Source organism: Musca domestica, unplaced genomic scaffold (assembly GCF_030504385.1).
Source record: "Musca domestica strain aabys unplaced genomic scaffold, Musca_domestica.polishedcontigs.V.1.1 4, whole genome shotgun sequence".
Classification (NCBI taxonomy): Eukaryota; Metazoa; Arthropoda; class Insecta; order Diptera; family Muscidae; genus Musca; species Musca domestica.
In genome coordinates, this window is record NW_026712328.1 from 17328047 (window position 1) to 17346627 (window position 18581).

Consider the following 18581-nt stretch of genomic DNA (forward strand, 5'->3'; position numbering starts at 1 on the left):
CATCCAGCCAGACAGGACGGACACCGCCAAATCGACTCCAAATTTCCTGAAACGGATTTAGTCCAAAGAGACCAAGGGTCTAAAACCGACTAGGCACGTTTTGACCGTATCAAGTGATATATACCCTCTCTAGCCATATGGCTAAAGGTGTAACTAGCCATATGGCTGAGGGTATAAAAAGAATGCGACCTGTACTTTATTGTCCGATTGAGATGAAATTTTTCACAAATCATTTGTTTCGGCTCAAGAAAGAGCCATATTAAAATTGGTGTTAATCAATCCAAATATATACATAGCTCCCATATAAATCTTCGTCCAATTTTAGTTTTATGGTGCGCCATATGTGTAATATTTGTGCAAATACGATGTACTTGGGCACATCTGATCGGATTCAGCCTAGAAGCAAGTACTTCAAATTATGTGAAATCGGTTCAGATATAGCAAAAGCTCCGATATATATGTATGTTACATCCGATTTTATGTTTAAGTCTCTCATAATCGTAATATGTACTCTACAACAACGATATAGCAGTTATCAGTTACACCTCAGAAATATCTCTGTCAAATTTGTCCTGATGGGTTCAGATTTTTTTGTGGTTCCTACTTATATGTTTATCCATTTTCACATTTATATCAGCCAGAATTGGGTGAATTTCGGCACATTCGACAGAATTTAGCCTGGAAGCAAATACAACAAGTTTGGTGAAAATCTGTTCAAATATAGCTATAGCTCGAATACCTATGTTTTCATTTAAGACTTTTCAAAGTCATATCATGCATTCTAAGGCAATGGTATTTCGTACGAGTGGTACAAAAGCCCCCGAAAAATTTAGTGGAAATCGATTCAAAGTAAGATTCCATACCATTAAATTTCAAACTGACTTTATTTTAAAATTTCACACAATGAAATCCATTACCGAAATTTTACATGGTATGTTTTCCTATATGAAACCAATAAATACTACCTATTTAAGTTGTTTTTGGACGGATCCCTATTTGAATGAAAAATGTTGTGTCTATTTGACAGGTTTTGGTTGGATGTAATAAGAAGTGGATTTAGGACCCTATGCCACAACATACCGAGTCAATAAATTCGTCACATAGCTAGGAGAGTATAAAAATATTAAAACGTAATAACAATAAAACAATTTTAAATTAAAATTCAAGCAAAATGCAGTCGTTGTTGTTGCTCATATACTCAGCGTATGTCCAAATGAGTCAGCGATATTTTTGTCATAAAGCTAATGATAAAATGGCGAGCTTTTTCAATACTATGATAGTTCGATTACACACGATAGAGCGCCAGTAGCGAGCAAATATTCTATGTTTTTTATTTACAAAATTAATTTGAGTTGTGACACAAAATTCTCAAAATAAAAAAAACACACACCCAAAACCGGATAGCATCGATTTCAATGTTTAGCTAAATAATTGCGAATATTATTAAGATTAATATCATATGCAAAAATTGTTTTACATATTTGACAATTTTTTATGTAAAGCCAGTCGGGTTATGGCGCAATATCCAGGGACGTAAATTGCAAATAGACCCTCATTACTAATCCCTCACACTGGGATGATGATGATGTAAGTAGTTGTTTTGAAGGTTATAAATGATGGCGATTGCAACCTAGGTATACGATTTTTTATTTCTGTTTAAAATACGTGACTGGATAACAAAATTTTTCGGCCGAGGGGGAGAAATACGAACGTCAAACTAAACAAGCAAACAAATAGGCAAACAAGATATTTCACATTGTTTAAATCAATGAATGAACGAAAAATCACAAAACAAAAAATGTGTCAATAATATTAGTTGCGAAAACTATTTTGTTTTTATAAACGTTATAAATAAAAAAACATTGTACTTCATTTCAATTTTTTCTTCAGATGTTCATCTTTAACAAGCTTAATTTACCCTTAGGGAAAAGCAGGGCAGTTCCCAAGAACGTTTTTTTTAATCAAACGAATCATTTCAAAAATATTTTTTTCTTCACAATTTCCAACAAACAATACCAACCATTCAGTTTGATGTCAGAAGTTTAGCAGGCGAGGAAGGAAATTAATCATCTAATTCCAGCACAAACTCCATAAAACACCGAAAGTATTTGTGTCTTTATTTGAATATCACACCCAACCAAAATCTTTTATTGATGATTTCATTTCATGGAGATAAAATTATTGATGCTTTGTTGTCTTCTTTTACTATCATTGGAATAAAAAATGACATCAAACGGCATTACCATATTTGGTTATTAAATTGTGTTTTGTCTTGGAATGCTGCCGGATTTGTGATTTCTTTATATTGTACAGTATCAACAAAATTCAATATTAAAACATTTTGGGGTTTGAACGAAACCGCATCGAACATTACTTTTTTGTGTTGTAGAAGTTGTTGTTATTGTTATTATAATTATTTATTGAAAAATCATCACTTATGCGACCAACCGACCAACCAACAAAACAGGTTGGGATAACAATAATAAACGACAGCATCACCAAAACAAATACAATAACTAGAATAAACACAAATTCAAAACCACTTATGTATATATATTTTTTTTGAATGATTCAAAACATTAGTTTTATATGTGTGTGTTTTTATAGATATTTATTTTTGATTTAAAGGTCACCGAAAAAGAAAACAAAGTTATTTCCCTTCTTGGGACACTGTGCAACATTTTTTTAGGTTAGTATGGGTTTGCAGGTCTGTGATAAGGAGAGTATTGGAAAATACCGTTTTTTTCAGTGAAGGCCTAAAGCTGCAATATCACTACAATTTTGAAGGTTTACGATAGGACTACCCTACGGAAAATCGTTCTTAAAGGGAACGAAGAGTACTAAGTGTTGTTACTGGGCTAGATACAACATTTAACATGTTAATTTGTGGATAAACAATATGCCATTTCACAATCGTTTAAATATCACAAAAACCCCAATATTTAATACTGTATCACTGGTTTCCATCCTGATTTAAAAAAGTATTATAACCGGTAACATACGAAGAAGAAGTCAAATATCAAACTAATCTAACATCGGGGAACCATATAAGAGATGCACAATTTTTCTGTATGTAGTTAACATTTTCATGGAATATTCAAAAAAAAAAAAATGATTGAGTTTTTGCCTTGTTAAGGCGACGATCATATGTTTTGTGATTTATGTGTTTGTTTTCTCTTTCGAGACGAGCTTAATGATCAGGAATTTGCAGTGAAAAGGAAAGCCAGATAGACACTATCACACACTCACCACTATGCGACGCGTTTCGCCGTTGGTTAAGCGGCTCATCAGGCATATTTGGTGTGGATGATGGCTTACAAGAGCCGTTCTCTGGAAAGTAGTATATATTTCGAACTTATTGCAAATTAGCATATGCAAATTATACACTAGAAACTCTCCAGGTTCGACTCAAGTTCTATTGGCAGATCTTTTTCACAGCAAAGTTTTGTTTTTGTAGTGATGGATTTTTTGTCCACAACAACTACATTGCTTCCAATGCATACACTTGTTTTAGTGCTGCTTTAGGAAGACGGGTTAATGGCTGGAGAGTTTCTAGTGTATAATTCGCATATGCTAATTTGCAATAAGTTCGAAATATATACTACTTTCCAGAGAACGGCTCTTGTAAGCCATCATCCACACCAAATATGCCTGATCATTAAGCTCGTCTCGAAAGAGAAAACAAACACAAAAAAAATTATTGCTAAATCCGTTGTAAATGGAATTAATACCTTCAAAATAGCACAAAACTGGCGGTATCGTTGTTTGGGAGCTATAGGAAAACGTGTGCTGATGTAGATTATTCGATTATTTTCCCAACATTTTCTGAATTCAATGAGATTTTAAATATAAATGAAAAGCCAAACGGAACGAAAATTATGATATGACCTCCATACTATATATGGCGCAAGGTTTAAAAATTGTAATTCAAATAAGGTTTATTTCTTAAAATAATCCAAAAAGTGTCAATATGTCAACAAATTGGGAAATATGGGAAATAAAAAACGTCTCGTTTGCGTACATTTTCGTAAAAAAGTAAACAAAAAGGTACTGAATATGGTAACATATTTTCCCTCCATAGTATGGAGGGTATATTAACTTTGTCATTCCGTTTGTAACCCTCGAAATACTCATGTTAGACCCAACAAAGTATATATATTCTTTATCAGAGTAAGATTCTAAGTCGACATAGCGATGTCCGTCTCTCTGTCTATCTGATGTAATAACGCTAGCTTTCGAACGAATTGATATAAAAGGCTAATTTTGCACATATGTGTATTTTGTTAGTAGGCAGGTTAACTTCGTAAATCTATACCGGTATTCGGTATTTTGAAGATTTATATCAAATTTTCTAACAGAATTGTTTCAATCTCGGTACTTTGCGTTATTAACCACCTCCTGCGGCAAAACATAGTCTATATAGGTCCACGTTTTCCTGTAGCCCCCATATAACGGTACCTCCCGATATTCGGTATTTTTACGATTTAAGACACATTTTCAAACGAAATTGTTAATAGTACTGGAGTTTGCAAAGGGTTCTAGTTCCGATTTTTTGTCCATATAAGTCCACGTTTTCTTATAGATCCCATGTAACGGTACATCATGGTATTCGTTGTCTGATGATCTTAGACTCGTTTTCTATTGGATTTGTTTGTAAAAAATTCCTGTGGTAGGCCCATGTTCCGGTACTTTCCAAATTTTGTAATCTGACGATTTTAGCCAAATTTCTTAGAGAAATCTTTAAAAATTCGGTATTTAGACTTTGCAATGGGTTCTGTCTTCTGTGGCAGATTTTTTTAGCAGTTTTTTATACCCTCCACCATAGTATGGATGGTATAGTTTGTCATTCCGTTTGTAACACATCGAAATATACATTTAAGACCCATAAGATCAGCACAAAATTCTATGCGATATGAAATCACACCAGCTTTCGAACTGGGAAATGAAGTAGGTTGATAAAATTTTACTCAAATGTATATTATGTCTGCAGGACTTCTGGTATTGAAAATGGGACATGTAGGTCCACGTTTTGGTATAGCCCCCATATAATGGTACATCCCGATTTTCGGTATTTTGGTGATTTAAGCGACATTATTCACCTGAAATGTTTTAAATTTGGCATTTGAATATTCGTAATGGATACTATAGCCTATGACAGAAAATTGTCTGTGCGGGTACATGTCTTCGTATAGCCCCCATATAACGGAAAATCCCGATATTTGGTACTTTGCTTATTTTAGCTACATTATTCACGATTTTTTTTCGCATTTGAATATTGTAATGGCTTATGACAAAAGTTGCCGACAGGTCCACGTCGTAATATAGACCCTTATATAGCTGCTACATTCGGTACTTTTAAGATTTTAACAGAATTTTTAACGGATTTTATATTTTGAAATTTGCCAAATTCGTTCCAAATGGTGGAGGGTATTCAATGTTCGGTCCGGTCGAACTTCCAGCTTTTTTACTAGTTAAATTTGGTATTTAAAACTCACAATAGGTAACAATCACTTTAGCCATCGATTTTACGACATTTTTACCAACTGATTTCACAGACAAAAATGGAAGTGAATCCTATTTTCAATCCCGATTTTTTCATTATATAAAGTTTTCTTTGTCGGTAGTTAGTACAACAAGATCAGATTTTTCGACATCAAAATGTTCTACAAAACAGGCAAATGATATATGGATATTTTTACTTATTTTTGTTCAATGTTGAAAATATTCATTGTAGATTTTGTACATGTTGGGAACGCATGTTATCCATTAATATACATTGATTTCAATTCATTCGATTACAACGCATATCGATCGGATTTTTGTTTGTTTTTTAATATATGTCTAACAATTATGGAAGGCATGAATAGTGCATATACAAAAATTCACTTTGGAACGATGTGCAATGCCTCCGAAAAATTATGCAGCACATGTCATGTCAACAACACTTTCACTTTACCTTTTACAAAATTTCTTTGTTATTTATTATTTTTTAAAAGCTAAATCCAAAAGCAATGCATTATTCTTTTATGGCATTCTATTGTTGTTATTTTCATTTTACACAGGGCGACCTACCATTGTCGCTTAGCCACTGTCTGCTTTGAATAACAACGTACATATAACGTTGTTAGAATTGATTTTATTTCGAAACAAATTTTGGTTGTAATAACTTAACACGTTCGAAGGCGGCGACTGAGACACGACTAAATTTAAAATATTCAAAATTGACATTTATCATGGCAATAGAGCCAGCTACTAGTACGTCATACACACACAGGCACGTAAATGAGAACGAACAAAATTGGTTCGCGCAATGCCTATTTGAAACGGTGGAATGTTGATATTGGTTTGAATTTGTCAAAATAAATGTTGCAAACGAAGATTTTCAACTGCGAAATTGCATGGCATTCAAAGAAAACCGGTAACCATCAAGGCATTGAGTAATAGCGAGCATGGATATGCAAAAAAAAACAAACAACAACAAAATATAGTGCATGGGGAAATACAACTACGACCAGATTAGAAGAGAGTCAATGCGAAAAAATCGGGAAATCATATAAAGGGAAAACGCAAAAAACATACAGGCCTGAGATAAGTTCAGACTAACATAGGAAAAATATAGACCCTATGCCAGCAAGGGAAAGGAGAAGCAACTGGTACACCTTTTCAAATATGGTTTGACAGCAGTACAGGGTGAGATGAAAAAATCTACAACCAACTTCAGACTACTGTCATTTTTAAGCCACTCGTCCGACAGCTGGTAAAATTAGTCCATTGACAGCTCATTATATTGTTTACAAGCGTACAAAAGCATTTTGGTGAAAATTTTCAAAAAAAAAAAAAAAAAAATATTCCTGATATTTGGCTGGAAAACCACAAATGGCTATGGTTAGAGCACTCCATCATTTAAATGTGAATAAATCTTTTGTGTCTCATATCATCGCTAGTTATCGTGATATTGGTAGCGTAGCCCGACGTCAAGTAAGTGGTGGCCGAAAAATGGCTTATGAGCTGAACATATCGCAATATTCCATTCGGCATATATTGAAAAATGAGCTCGGAGTAAAGCCATTGAAATTCCAAAAATTGCAAGAACTTACACCGCCACAGAAAGAAAATAGACACAAGTAAACTAAAGAGTTGCTTCGCTTGGCCGAACGTAGTGAACTACCGAATTTGGTTTTCTCCGATGAGAAAACATTCGTTGTCCTTTTGCCAAAGGTGACCGATTCGAATAAATCTAAACTTATTCTAAAATTTGATGCTATTTCCGACATTTTTTACTTTCATTCAATAAAGTTTAAAAAAAAAAGTTAAAAATAATGGCTAGGTTCACCTTTCATGGTAGCAAAAGGAGATATATGATAGCAGTACAAATTATGGTAGGTATGTGCACTGATGTAGGCTTCTTCGCACTAGATGTTAGTTAGGCAATAATACTAATATCGGAAGGAGAAGGCCAATACTGTCTCCTTAATTAAATGGGATAAAAATACCTATTTAAAATTATAATTTCAAACGTTTATTTGTGAGGTATCAGAAACAGTGAACGAACATGCTCTAGCTTCACATCATATTTTATATTAGTAGAAATATTGAAATAAGAGTGTTTTAAAGGTAATCGGAGACTTATTTTTCATTTAACTGGAGGTTATGATATTCATAACCTTGTTATTTTTTACCAGGAGAAGTAAACTGGCATTAACCAATTTTTTACCTGACCTAAAATTAATACTACCATTAAGATGCAAGAAATTTGGAGATAAGGTACCATTTGTGGAAAAAGAGGATTGAGGCCATATTACCTATCTTTGATAAAATAGTATAATGTGCAATGATTGGACCAAATCGGATACAACCATCGAGAAATGATTTTTCCCAAAAGATATAAGGTCTACAATGGATATTTAAGTGAGAAATTTTCAAACCGAATTAGGTAATACGCCATGTCTAGAATTAAGGCAGTAGTCTGTCGGTAATGATATATAGTGCTTATGTCATAATATTTATTACGATGTATTTATATATTGAGAACCAATATGTCAAATTTCAATTGATTCAGCTAAAAAATATATCACAAATCCTTAAAAGCAACATCCTGTATTCATCTTAATGAGCTTCTACTCTACCTATTCATCTTTCCATGAATGTATTGTCGATATACACTTGTAGGATAGAGCTATAAAAAATATCTAGCTGCTAAATACTACAGTCGTCATTGAGAGGATAATGCAAAACTTTACTCGACTGGTCAGCTATGTAGCCTCTCACCCTCTCTGGGAACGATAACATCAAATATTCTAATCTTTATGAGCGAAGTGATGTAGATGTTTTTTGCTCCTACTCCCCACATTAACTTCATTAGGCTATATTCCTTTCAATTGATTGGTATTTTTTAAGACTATTTTCATGATTTAGGATTTTATATTAGGATTTTTTATATTCCAGTGCATCGTTTTTATTATTTCTAATAACAATATTTTTTCACTTTAAAACACTGTTCTTTTGGAGGTTATTGAAATAAAACGAAAGACTTAAGACACAAACTTGACATCAAAGTCATTCAAAGCAGTGCATAGAAAAACAGCAGCACCCACACACACATACGCACAATGAACACAGATACACATTTTTTTATTTTGTCGTTGCACTTTCAGTCACAATGACAGTTCCGCCTATTTTAAAGATGTTGAACTAATTTTCATTTGTCAAGCATTTGATCACTGCAGGACGACATTGGCTACTGAGGAGGACAACTCCTGTTTTTGACATTTGAAATATCATTTCCTCGATTGATTAGATGTAGTAGAGGCCCGGTTATTCGAAATTGAAATCAATAAAAACGCGGACATTGAAAACTTGAAATACATATATTTTTTTTATTTAATTTAAGTTGCAGTAACACACCACTGCAAATTGAATTGATTTGTTTTTTCCAGGAGAGAAGTGAGTATTTGGCACACTTGATAAGCAGCAGAAGCAAGCAACACGTTTTTTGAAGCGAATCGAACGAAACACAAAAACAAAAGAAAAACATTTTGGTAGGAAAACAAGCACAAGGAAAATTAAAGGTAAACGGGAATAGGGTAGCCAACCAGGCGGACGGGCACTCATGCACACATAAAAGCCAGCAAGTTATCGACCTAAACCCTAAGTAGTGGGTACTGGTACCCTCCTCTTCTTTTGGACACGATTGCTGCTTACTTTTATTTTTACACAAATTATTTGTTTAAATGATTTGCTTGAGCGTTTTTTAGTCTGCCTGTCTGTCGGTTCGACGACGCTCGTGTTGTGGCCGTAACAAATGCACGTATCAAACTAACTTTGAATTGTTTGGTGGTCGATGATGTCTCGACCATAATGGGCAGAGGAATGGATAGACGTCGACGTCTATTTTTACTGATATTATGGTATTTGTTATTGTTGTATTTTTATATTATTATTATGATTACGCTAGAATATAGGTGGCAGTACTGTGTGAAACGAGTGAGGGTCTAGAAGTTAGGGAAAGAATTACAATTAAACATTGAATATAATTAGGGAATATGTTCTTTTTTGCATTTGTATGGGATTAACTCAACATTTTTGAGTTATGGGCAATGAGAAAGTGGTGTTGTAGTCATTACTCGCAGTGCGATAATAGGCTAAGTTGGCTACCACATCTTTGCTGGGATGCTTCAGGGGTCTATCAAGTGCAAAGTACAAAATTGTTTTGGACATATATTGTTTGATAGAACTTGGAGATTCATTTAAGATTCTATGAAAATGTTTACATTTTTAACGTAATTTTATGGCCATGTTACAGCCATACATTTTAAATTTATCACATTTTATGTTTAGAATTTTTATAGAAAATAAACGCAACACTCATAGCTTTGTGCTGACATATAAAAATAAAATACACGTTCGAATTCATATAAAGAGTAAAATTCGCTCGACATGTGTCATACATAAACATGAAAAACATAAAATGTAGTGTAGTATTGAGATATGGAGGAAGTTTTGAAAATCTGTACTTATGCGCAGGAAAAGTACAAAAATTTGATACAATTTCGGTTCGGGTGAATCTATGAAGCTGGAATGCTGAAATTTGGATTTTTTTAAATTCGTACCTATGTGCAATAAATGGTACTAAATTTGATACAATTTAAATTTTGGGAGAACCGATAGAGTTGGAGTCCTGAAATAAGTTAAATTACTATTGCATTGTAGGATTGAGTAAGAAGTTTTGGAAATTCGTACTTATGTGTACTACATTTGGTACAATTTGGATTTGGGTGAACCAATAGATCTGGATTTTTGAAATTGGTCTTATGTTTACTGAAGGAGTGTAGAATTGGGATATGGAGATAGTTTCAAAAATAAATTTGTTATTAGGATCATTGTTAGCGTGTAGGGTTGAGATTTGGATGTGGTTTTAGAAATACGTACTAAAAAATACTAAATAGTATTAATTTTGGTAAATTTTGTATTTGTGTAAGAGATTAAGTTGGAAGACTAAAATTTGGCATAGGATTAATTTTTGTGCGGTTTGGCTGATACTTGGAAATACGTAGTTAAAAGAAGGAAATTTACTCCATAGTATTAACTTCGGGATTTGGGGAAGGAATAGAGAGGGAAATCTTAAATTTGGAATTAGTCTTTGATGCTGTGTAGGATAGGTAAACTAAAAGGTTTTTCGAAATTCGAACAATATCATAAGTACTAAAATGCACTATGTTTGGTACCATTTGGAATTATGTGAACGGGTAATGGTAAAAACTTGAATTTTGATATAAGAATCAATTCCCGAAAATTGTGTTGATATAAGTGGGTGGTTTTGGAACTGTGTACAAAGAACTTAAAGATAGAGTAGGAAAGGATATAGAACTATGCATTTCGGTATAAGGATCACTTCGAAGTATATGCAATTGAGTTATATTTTTCAAATGAAAAATACAAAGCTACAAAATCTGTGTACCCATATTTAGAAATGAATTAGACAGAAATGAACCATTTTTCAAACACAAAGCAACTATTTTCTATGTAAACTGAAATTAGTGCTTCAATTTATAACTTGTAATGGTGGATGTTTTATTTAATACATTTCAAATCCATTTAATATAAATTCATATTTCCGCATACGAAATAGCAGGCATTTGTTAGTTATGAAATAAACATTTGATCATTTATTTATATTTTTATTTTTTTATCCCCTTATTTTATTTTCATTTATTTATTTATCCCCTTATTAGAAATCATTTTCACTGTTTTCTAGTCATTTTAGTGGTAATCTATATATTTCTAAGCCAACCCTCCCTCGTTAATTTCCACAAAGAACTACAAACGTGAAAGCATAAGAAAAATGAAAAAATCGTGTAAATATGAAATAGTTGAAGTTTACATTTCGTAGACTCATAAATATTCAAGGAACAAAATCAAACCATTCATATCAACGAAATGAAAAAGAAAAGAAAGGAGTAGTAGATATACAAAAAGAAAAAAGATGTGGTGGCAGTGGCAGACAGACTGAAGTAAAAATGTTTGCCATACTTCGCTGGCTTGCCAAAGCAAATAGAGGTTTATATAAATAGGTTTTATCTAAAGATGTTTATAGCAATTAAGATCGTTGAGGTCGTTACAAAATTATTGCACCTTTTACTTTCGAGGTTTTATTGTTTGTTTGTTTAGGATAAGTTTACATTGGTTTTTATCATATAATCAACAAGCCATGGAAGTGAAAGATACAATTAGAAAATATCCATAAAGATGATAAGTTAAGCGAAGGGTGGGGATTTTAAATTTAAAGAGAAAACCTGTTGCAGATTATTCTTCTGGAATATGAAGACTGTACGAATTATATCTTCTCTGATAGATGCAGAGAAATGTTACCATAACTAACAAATATAAGCCCGTAATTCAGAATAGAAGTGCGACGATAGAAATGTCATTCGCCGATAGTTATGATGTCATACTTTCAGTACCAGATTAAGTAACATTAACAAAAAATTTTTTCTTTTAAATGACCAGCAAATCAGTGCTTTAATCTTTTCCAACAATTTTAAATACACTATTCTTAGTTATATTCTCTGAAAATATTAAAGTCACACAACTTTTTGTTATTTGATCTTTACTTTCTAAAATTTGTCTAAATACACTGCTGATGTAAGAATATCTCAACTGTGATTCAACGCTCAATCGAGGGTGAGAGAAATAAAAAACGACGACACACACCGCGCATGTGCAGCTAGTCAGCCAGCCAACCACCAAAGTTGTTTTGAATTTCTTTTCCACAGTTTTTTGTACTTCTATCACTTTTTAGCCTTTATTTTTTACCGCCACAACATTTTTTATGGCTTTCGTAGTGAATGTTCTTTTACTCTCACCGTCTCTCACAGCCCATTATAATCTATTTAAAGATCATAAAATGTTCGTGGGAGAATGAGGGGCGACAAACAAATGTTGTTACAAAAACAACAATAAAAAAACTACAAAATGTGACGCCTCATACCCGTAGATTTCTCAATAGGCAAGCAGCTAGCCAGTTTAATACAATACTTAATGGTCAACAAGCTACCTTGTTGACGGGCTAATAACAAATATATTGAAAGGAGCCAGCGGTAGGTGCTTGGGAAGGGAAGACACATAGACTGGTTTTTCTTATATTTTTGTTTTGATTTTCAAATTCGTTGGTTTTTGTTGATGCAGTTGTTTCTTTCTATTTTGAGTGGAATGCCTGCCATCACTAGTGTCTGTGGTTTGGGTATTTTTTGTGTTGTTTTGTTTATCTATTCGCTTCCATGCGTTGTTAGAGTGTAGTCAGTGGTATTCAGTTTATTTAATTAATCGCCATAAGACAATATAAAAACAAAAAAGAGAACGACTCTTTAGGTAGAAACAATTTCTGCGGTTTTATGGAAATTAAATTGAGCACCAAAAAGTATGCAATGAAAAATTAAAAATATAGGTATAAAATTCGCTTTGTGGGAAACGACAGTGGGACAGCAGACAAGTCATAATAATATATTAATACATAGGAGCGAGAAAACTGGAACGATTTTTGTTGTTATTTTATTTTTATATGTTTTGTATTTTTTATATTAAAAGCAAAAAGATGTCTCTGTTCCAGAACCTCAAGTATCACTCGGTTTTCAGAATATGGCTCCAACATACACTTACAGGGAGAGATGAAAAACTGCAACCAACATCAGACTGCTGTCATTTCTAAGCCATTCGTCCGACAACTGTTAAAATTATTCCAGTGACAGCTCATTATATTGTTTACAAGCGTACAAAAGCATTTTGGTGAGAATTTATCAGAAAAAAAAGTTATTCGTGATGGAATTCAAGCGTGATAGTGTGATTTCTTTATATTTGACTGGAAAATCACGAAAATGGCTCGTGAGCTAAACATATCGCAAAATTCCATTCGGCAAATATTGAAAAACGAGCTCGGGGTAAAGCCATTGAAATTCCAGAAAGTGCAAGAAGTTACACCGCAACAGAAAGAAAATAGACTCAAAAGAGCTAAAGAGTTGACCGAAAGTGGTCAACTACAGAATTTGGTTGTATCCGATAAGAAAACATTCGTTGTCTAGCAGTTTGTAAACAAACAAAATGATCGTGTTTACTTGCCAAAGAGGCCAGCTGAAAATGTGCACCTTCGGTTGGCCACCAGAACTCAAGGGCCGGCCATGGTGATGGTCGCCATAACAGCCGATGATCACTCTCCGCTCGTATTAATCGACCGAGGCATCATAATAAATGACGAATATCATCGCGAAAATATTCTGGAGGGTGTATTAAAGCCTTGGGCACGCAGACATTTTCACCGCAGACCTTGAACATACCAACAGGACTCAGCACGCGCCACCCAAAAATGGTTACAAAATGAGTTCTTCGCTTCATTTAAAGCGCACAATGACCACCAAAATCTCCGGATACCAATCCGTTGGACTATTGTGTCTGGAGTATTTTGGAAAGTAATGTTGGCACTAAAAAATACCAAAGTGTCGATCACCTCAAGCAAGCGCTTCGCCGGGAATGGGCCAAAATACCGCAGAGCAACATTCGGGAAGGGTGTGACAGTTTCATTGGCCGTTTAAAGGCCATAATTCGTGCCAAAGGTGTCCAATTCGAACAAATCTAAACTTATTCTAAAATGTGATGCTATTTCCGACATTTTTTGTTTTCATTCAATAAAATTTTAAACAAATGTAATAATTATGGCGTTTGACTTTGTTGCAGTTTTTTTATCTTACCCTGTATATGTGTATACTAAGCGTATGCGATCAAAAGATATGATTTGTATTATGTACAAAGTACTATAGGAATTAAATTCTTTAAAAATCCACTCTTTCTCGTCAGAAAGCCTTATGAAAAATATTTCGTACCTAGAAAATCAACAATTTTTGTACAGGAAGACATTGTAACTAATATTCTTAAAAAACACGTCATTTATGTTTAAACGAATATTCTTTAAAAAATTAACAATTCTTAACCCGGAGGCGGAGGTTCAAGAATGAGTGAAATTTTAATTCCCATTATTGCATATCATCTGATTTTGGTAGACATATTGACATGAGTGAAGTCTGCAAAGATCCCAAAACGGGATATGTTTTTTTTATGCACTCCACCGTAGTCTATATCCGTAGAACTCTTGGTATTGAAAAAGTGTCATATAGATCCACGCCTAGCATAACCCCAAATAACTCTACCAGCAGAGTTAAGGCTTTTTTGGTTGTTTTAGTCACAAATTTAACCCGAATTTGCTGTGAATTGGCAGTTTGTGTTCTAAGTATGTTGAAAATTAACTTGCATAAACCTATATAATTCGAAGTTTTTGTATTGTCCCCATGTAATATTCGGTATTTTGTTTATTTGCGTTACACTTTTCACCAAATTTCAAATTTTGTATTTGATCGCTCAAAATTACCTAAACAGGTTCATATCTTTGTTTGCCAGCCCCCATAAAACGGTATCTTCCAACATTTGGTATTTTGTTGTTTTTTGGGTATATTTTTCAATAGAATTATCTGAAACTTTTTTTTTTCTTAAAAAAAACTGCCTTCTCTGGCAGATAATTGACTACGGATGTCCACGGTTTCGTATAGCCCCATAAAATGTATCACACTATATTCGGAACTTTTAAAATTTTAGTTGCATTTTTATAGGAATTTTGGACCATCTTAACACTAGGTATCGATTCAGTATTGAGTATCGATTTCAGATTTATGAGAGTTAGTTTCATAAATAATTATTTTTATAATCTCCACCATTGTATGGAGGTTAGATTAAGTTTATTATTCCGTTTGTAACGCCTCGATTTATACATTTTAAAACACACAAAGTACATATATCCTTGATCAGCATAAAATTCTATATCGATTTAGCGTTGTACGTCCGTCTGTAGAAATCAATATAGCTTCCGAACGAAATGAAGATACAATTTAACTCAAATGTGTATTAGGTCTGCAGGATTTTTGGAATTGAAAATGCGACGTAAAGGTCCACGTTTTGGTATAGCTCCCATATAACTCTAAAGGGCGATTTAAGTCCTATATCGATTTAGTTGTGATTATTTTAATCACAATATTAGTCCCAACTTTCTTCCAAGTATATAGGGAACGTTCTTGCAAAGGACTGTCTATATAAGTCCAAGTTTTGGTATAGTCCCCATATATCTATGCCTTGAGTTATTCGGTATATTAATAATTTTAGTCACACTTTTCACCAGAATTGGTTAAAATTTGGTATTTGGGTTCGTAATAAGTACTACCTCCTATTTTCGGTATTTTCTGATAATTCTGATACAACAAATTTATAAATATTATTATAACTTGATATTTGGAGTTCGTTATAGGCCTCGCCTTTTCCGGTAGATATTTACAACTTTCTTACCCGATCAAAGTTTAGTAAAATATATTACGATGTGCCAATTTTGGACTAAATCGGATGCTTTATACGAGAGTTAGCGTGCGCTCCCACAAGCCAGACAGACGAAAAGGTGGACATCCCTCGATCGTCTCCAAATGTCCTGAAACTTCCTAACGAGAATGATCTCCGTGAGGACCTCAATTTAGTACATCGGATGCACTACATCTGATAGAAAACTTCAAAATATATGTCCTTAGACTTATTAAGATATATTTCCGTGAAGATAAATTGAAAATTATAGGAGCAAAGATGCAGACCACTTGCATTTTATGTTGGTTTATTTTAAGGATTTTTATAAAGAAAAGTAAATAATCGATATTATTTTAGGATAACATAAAACATTAAAACAGCTTCAAATATTGAATAAAATATATATAACCTTCTAAGTTCCGGCCGAAAAGAAAGATCCAAATTGATTTTAGATACCATGCAAGTAAAGATGACTAAATGTTTATAATTAATGTTCCATTGTACCTCAATTCTCTTTTTATTTGTCTACTGCTGGTATTGAAGTCACAATCTTTTGATGGTTACGAACATTAATGGCTACATTCATTCTCAAATCTACATCAACAATTAATATTAATTCTTTTCTTTTTCCTACGCCAGGTCTCGAACTCAAAACCTTTGGTTTTGTAGTCGAACGCCAACACACTATGACGAAGTTACTTATTTCTTGGTAATGATGAAAATAGTTTTTTCATTTTGCAATATTTAAATTTTTCTCCAATTTTTCATTGACATTGGTTCATTTTTCATCATTTGTATTCTATTGACGATGAAGAAGATAGTTTGCTTACAATGAGTTGTTCGGCTCATGAGCCTCCCAATTTCTTACTGTTATGTTACGGTACATCTTGATTTGACGCATTTTCAATAGTTTAAGTGTTGTTATTCACGAATATGAATCAGGGAAATGTTTCGCCGATCAAATTTAAAACGTTTAAAAAACGCTTTTCTTAGGGCAATATTAAGTTTATTAATTTGGAATTAATTTGTACGTGCAAATATTTGAAATGATATAAATTAAAAACATAGCGCAACACATTTTTACTTAAAACACTCCTTTAGACCATGAATATATACAAAATATGATTGTAAATGTAGGGTTTGGGTCATTGTGGTATCTTATCCGCAACTAACGTTACATTTAGTCATAAATACTACGCAAATAAATGCAATGCCATAAATTTGTTTTTATTGCATCATAATACAACAACAACAACAACAAAACAGCAACAGCAGTAGTACTTAGAAATACAATCACGAACATAATAACAACTAAAACAAGATGAAGCTAAAAAATCGTATAGTATCCTCACAAGACCGACCATTCATTTCTTCTTATGAACGACAAGAAAAAAAAAACTATTCACTATTAAACAAAGTATAAAGTGTTTATGTTGCCGGATTATTGAAATGGGCCATGATCATTGGGTCTGAGTCAAAAATCCAAAAATCATCATATCTATCGGCAATACCAAGTGAAGAGTTAAACTTGCTCGAATTCGAGCAAGTGCACTAATATGAGTAGAAATACGTAAAAAAATTCCGCCAGACCGAAATATTAGCACCCTCCACCATTTTGACGGAACTCGAAAATTTCCAAAAAAAATTCCGTTGAAAAATACCGATATATGGCGGCTATACGAAGACGTGGTCCTGCAGAAGAATTTTTTTCATAAATTAGAAATTCCGGTTAATAATGTCTCTAATTTTATCAAAATACCGAATATCGGGAGGTATCGTTACATGGGGCCTTTACAAAAACGAAGACCGACATGGCCCAATTAGTAATTTATTCTGCCTACATGGCAAAATACACATGTGTGCAAAATTTTAGCCTCTATTTTTATTCGTTCTAAAGATAGCGTGATTACAACATACAGACGGACATCGTTATATCGACTTAGACTACGACTACGCTGATATGAATAAATATGTATTCTTTGTTGGTTCTAACATGAGTTTTTCAGAAGTTACAAACGGAATGGCCAAGTATATATATATATACAAATAGGGTATAACTCTATTTCGTCTATGTCACTCGAATAATAGCTGGTACTCGCTTGTTTCGAGTGCATTTTGTCACAGCTGCAAAGGAAACAAAATCAAAGACGCTGAAGAGTATTGCCGCCAATCTGTACCAGCAAAGCTTGCTTTTGCCGTTTCTGTATATAAAACCATAGATGGGCAAGTATGCACGCTTGCGTTTATACCTCTTATTTCCTGTCGTGATTAAAACATCAATGAACTGATATATAAGAATAATTTTCAAAAATCGTTTCTATAAAATAATTTATGAGCTAATTTTGAATATATATTTTGGTTTAAAAATTATTAAATAAGTCAAAATTCAAGATTCTCGTAAGACTTTCTCCTTGATAATTTTTTCCATCTATTATTAAACCCACCGGCCCCAGCTTCTGTTGCTTTTCTTGGTTTTTGTACTTCTACTCTTAGGCCACTCCCGCTCGCGAGTAAAAACAAGTGTTTTGGCGTTTTCCAGCAGAATGTATATTTCGACCTGACATGTAAGGCATAAAGTTAGGTCGCCCAGTTAGGTTGATATCTAGTCAGTTGGGAATCATTGAAAATGTCTTACATCAACATTTCTGACAACGTTCCCTAATCAGCCAACGAAATCCTTCAGGATAAAATTCTAGGGT

General features: G+C 33.4%; 1 protein-coding gene across 17 annotated transcripts in view; it reads right to left on the reverse strand.

Moving 5' to 3' along the window:
- Positions 1-18581, reverse strand: part of LOC101899936 (serine-rich adhesin for platelets) — a 90327-nt gene that overhangs the window by 16795 nt on the left and 54951 nt on the right. Inside the window, exon 1 of one of the 17 annotated variants that reach the window (XM_059126755.1) lies at positions 8905-9049. The exons of 15 other annotated variants lie outside the window; for them this stretch is intronic. In XM_059126755.1, coding sequence (XP_058982738.1) covers positions 8905-9034 — 130 coding nt within the window. In that variant the 5' untranslated portion in view covers positions 9035-9049. Of the gene's footprint in view, positions 1-6072; positions 6196-8904; positions 9050-18581 lie in introns of those variants that run through there. One more of the 17 variants, XM_059126756.1, reaches the window with a different exon arrangement.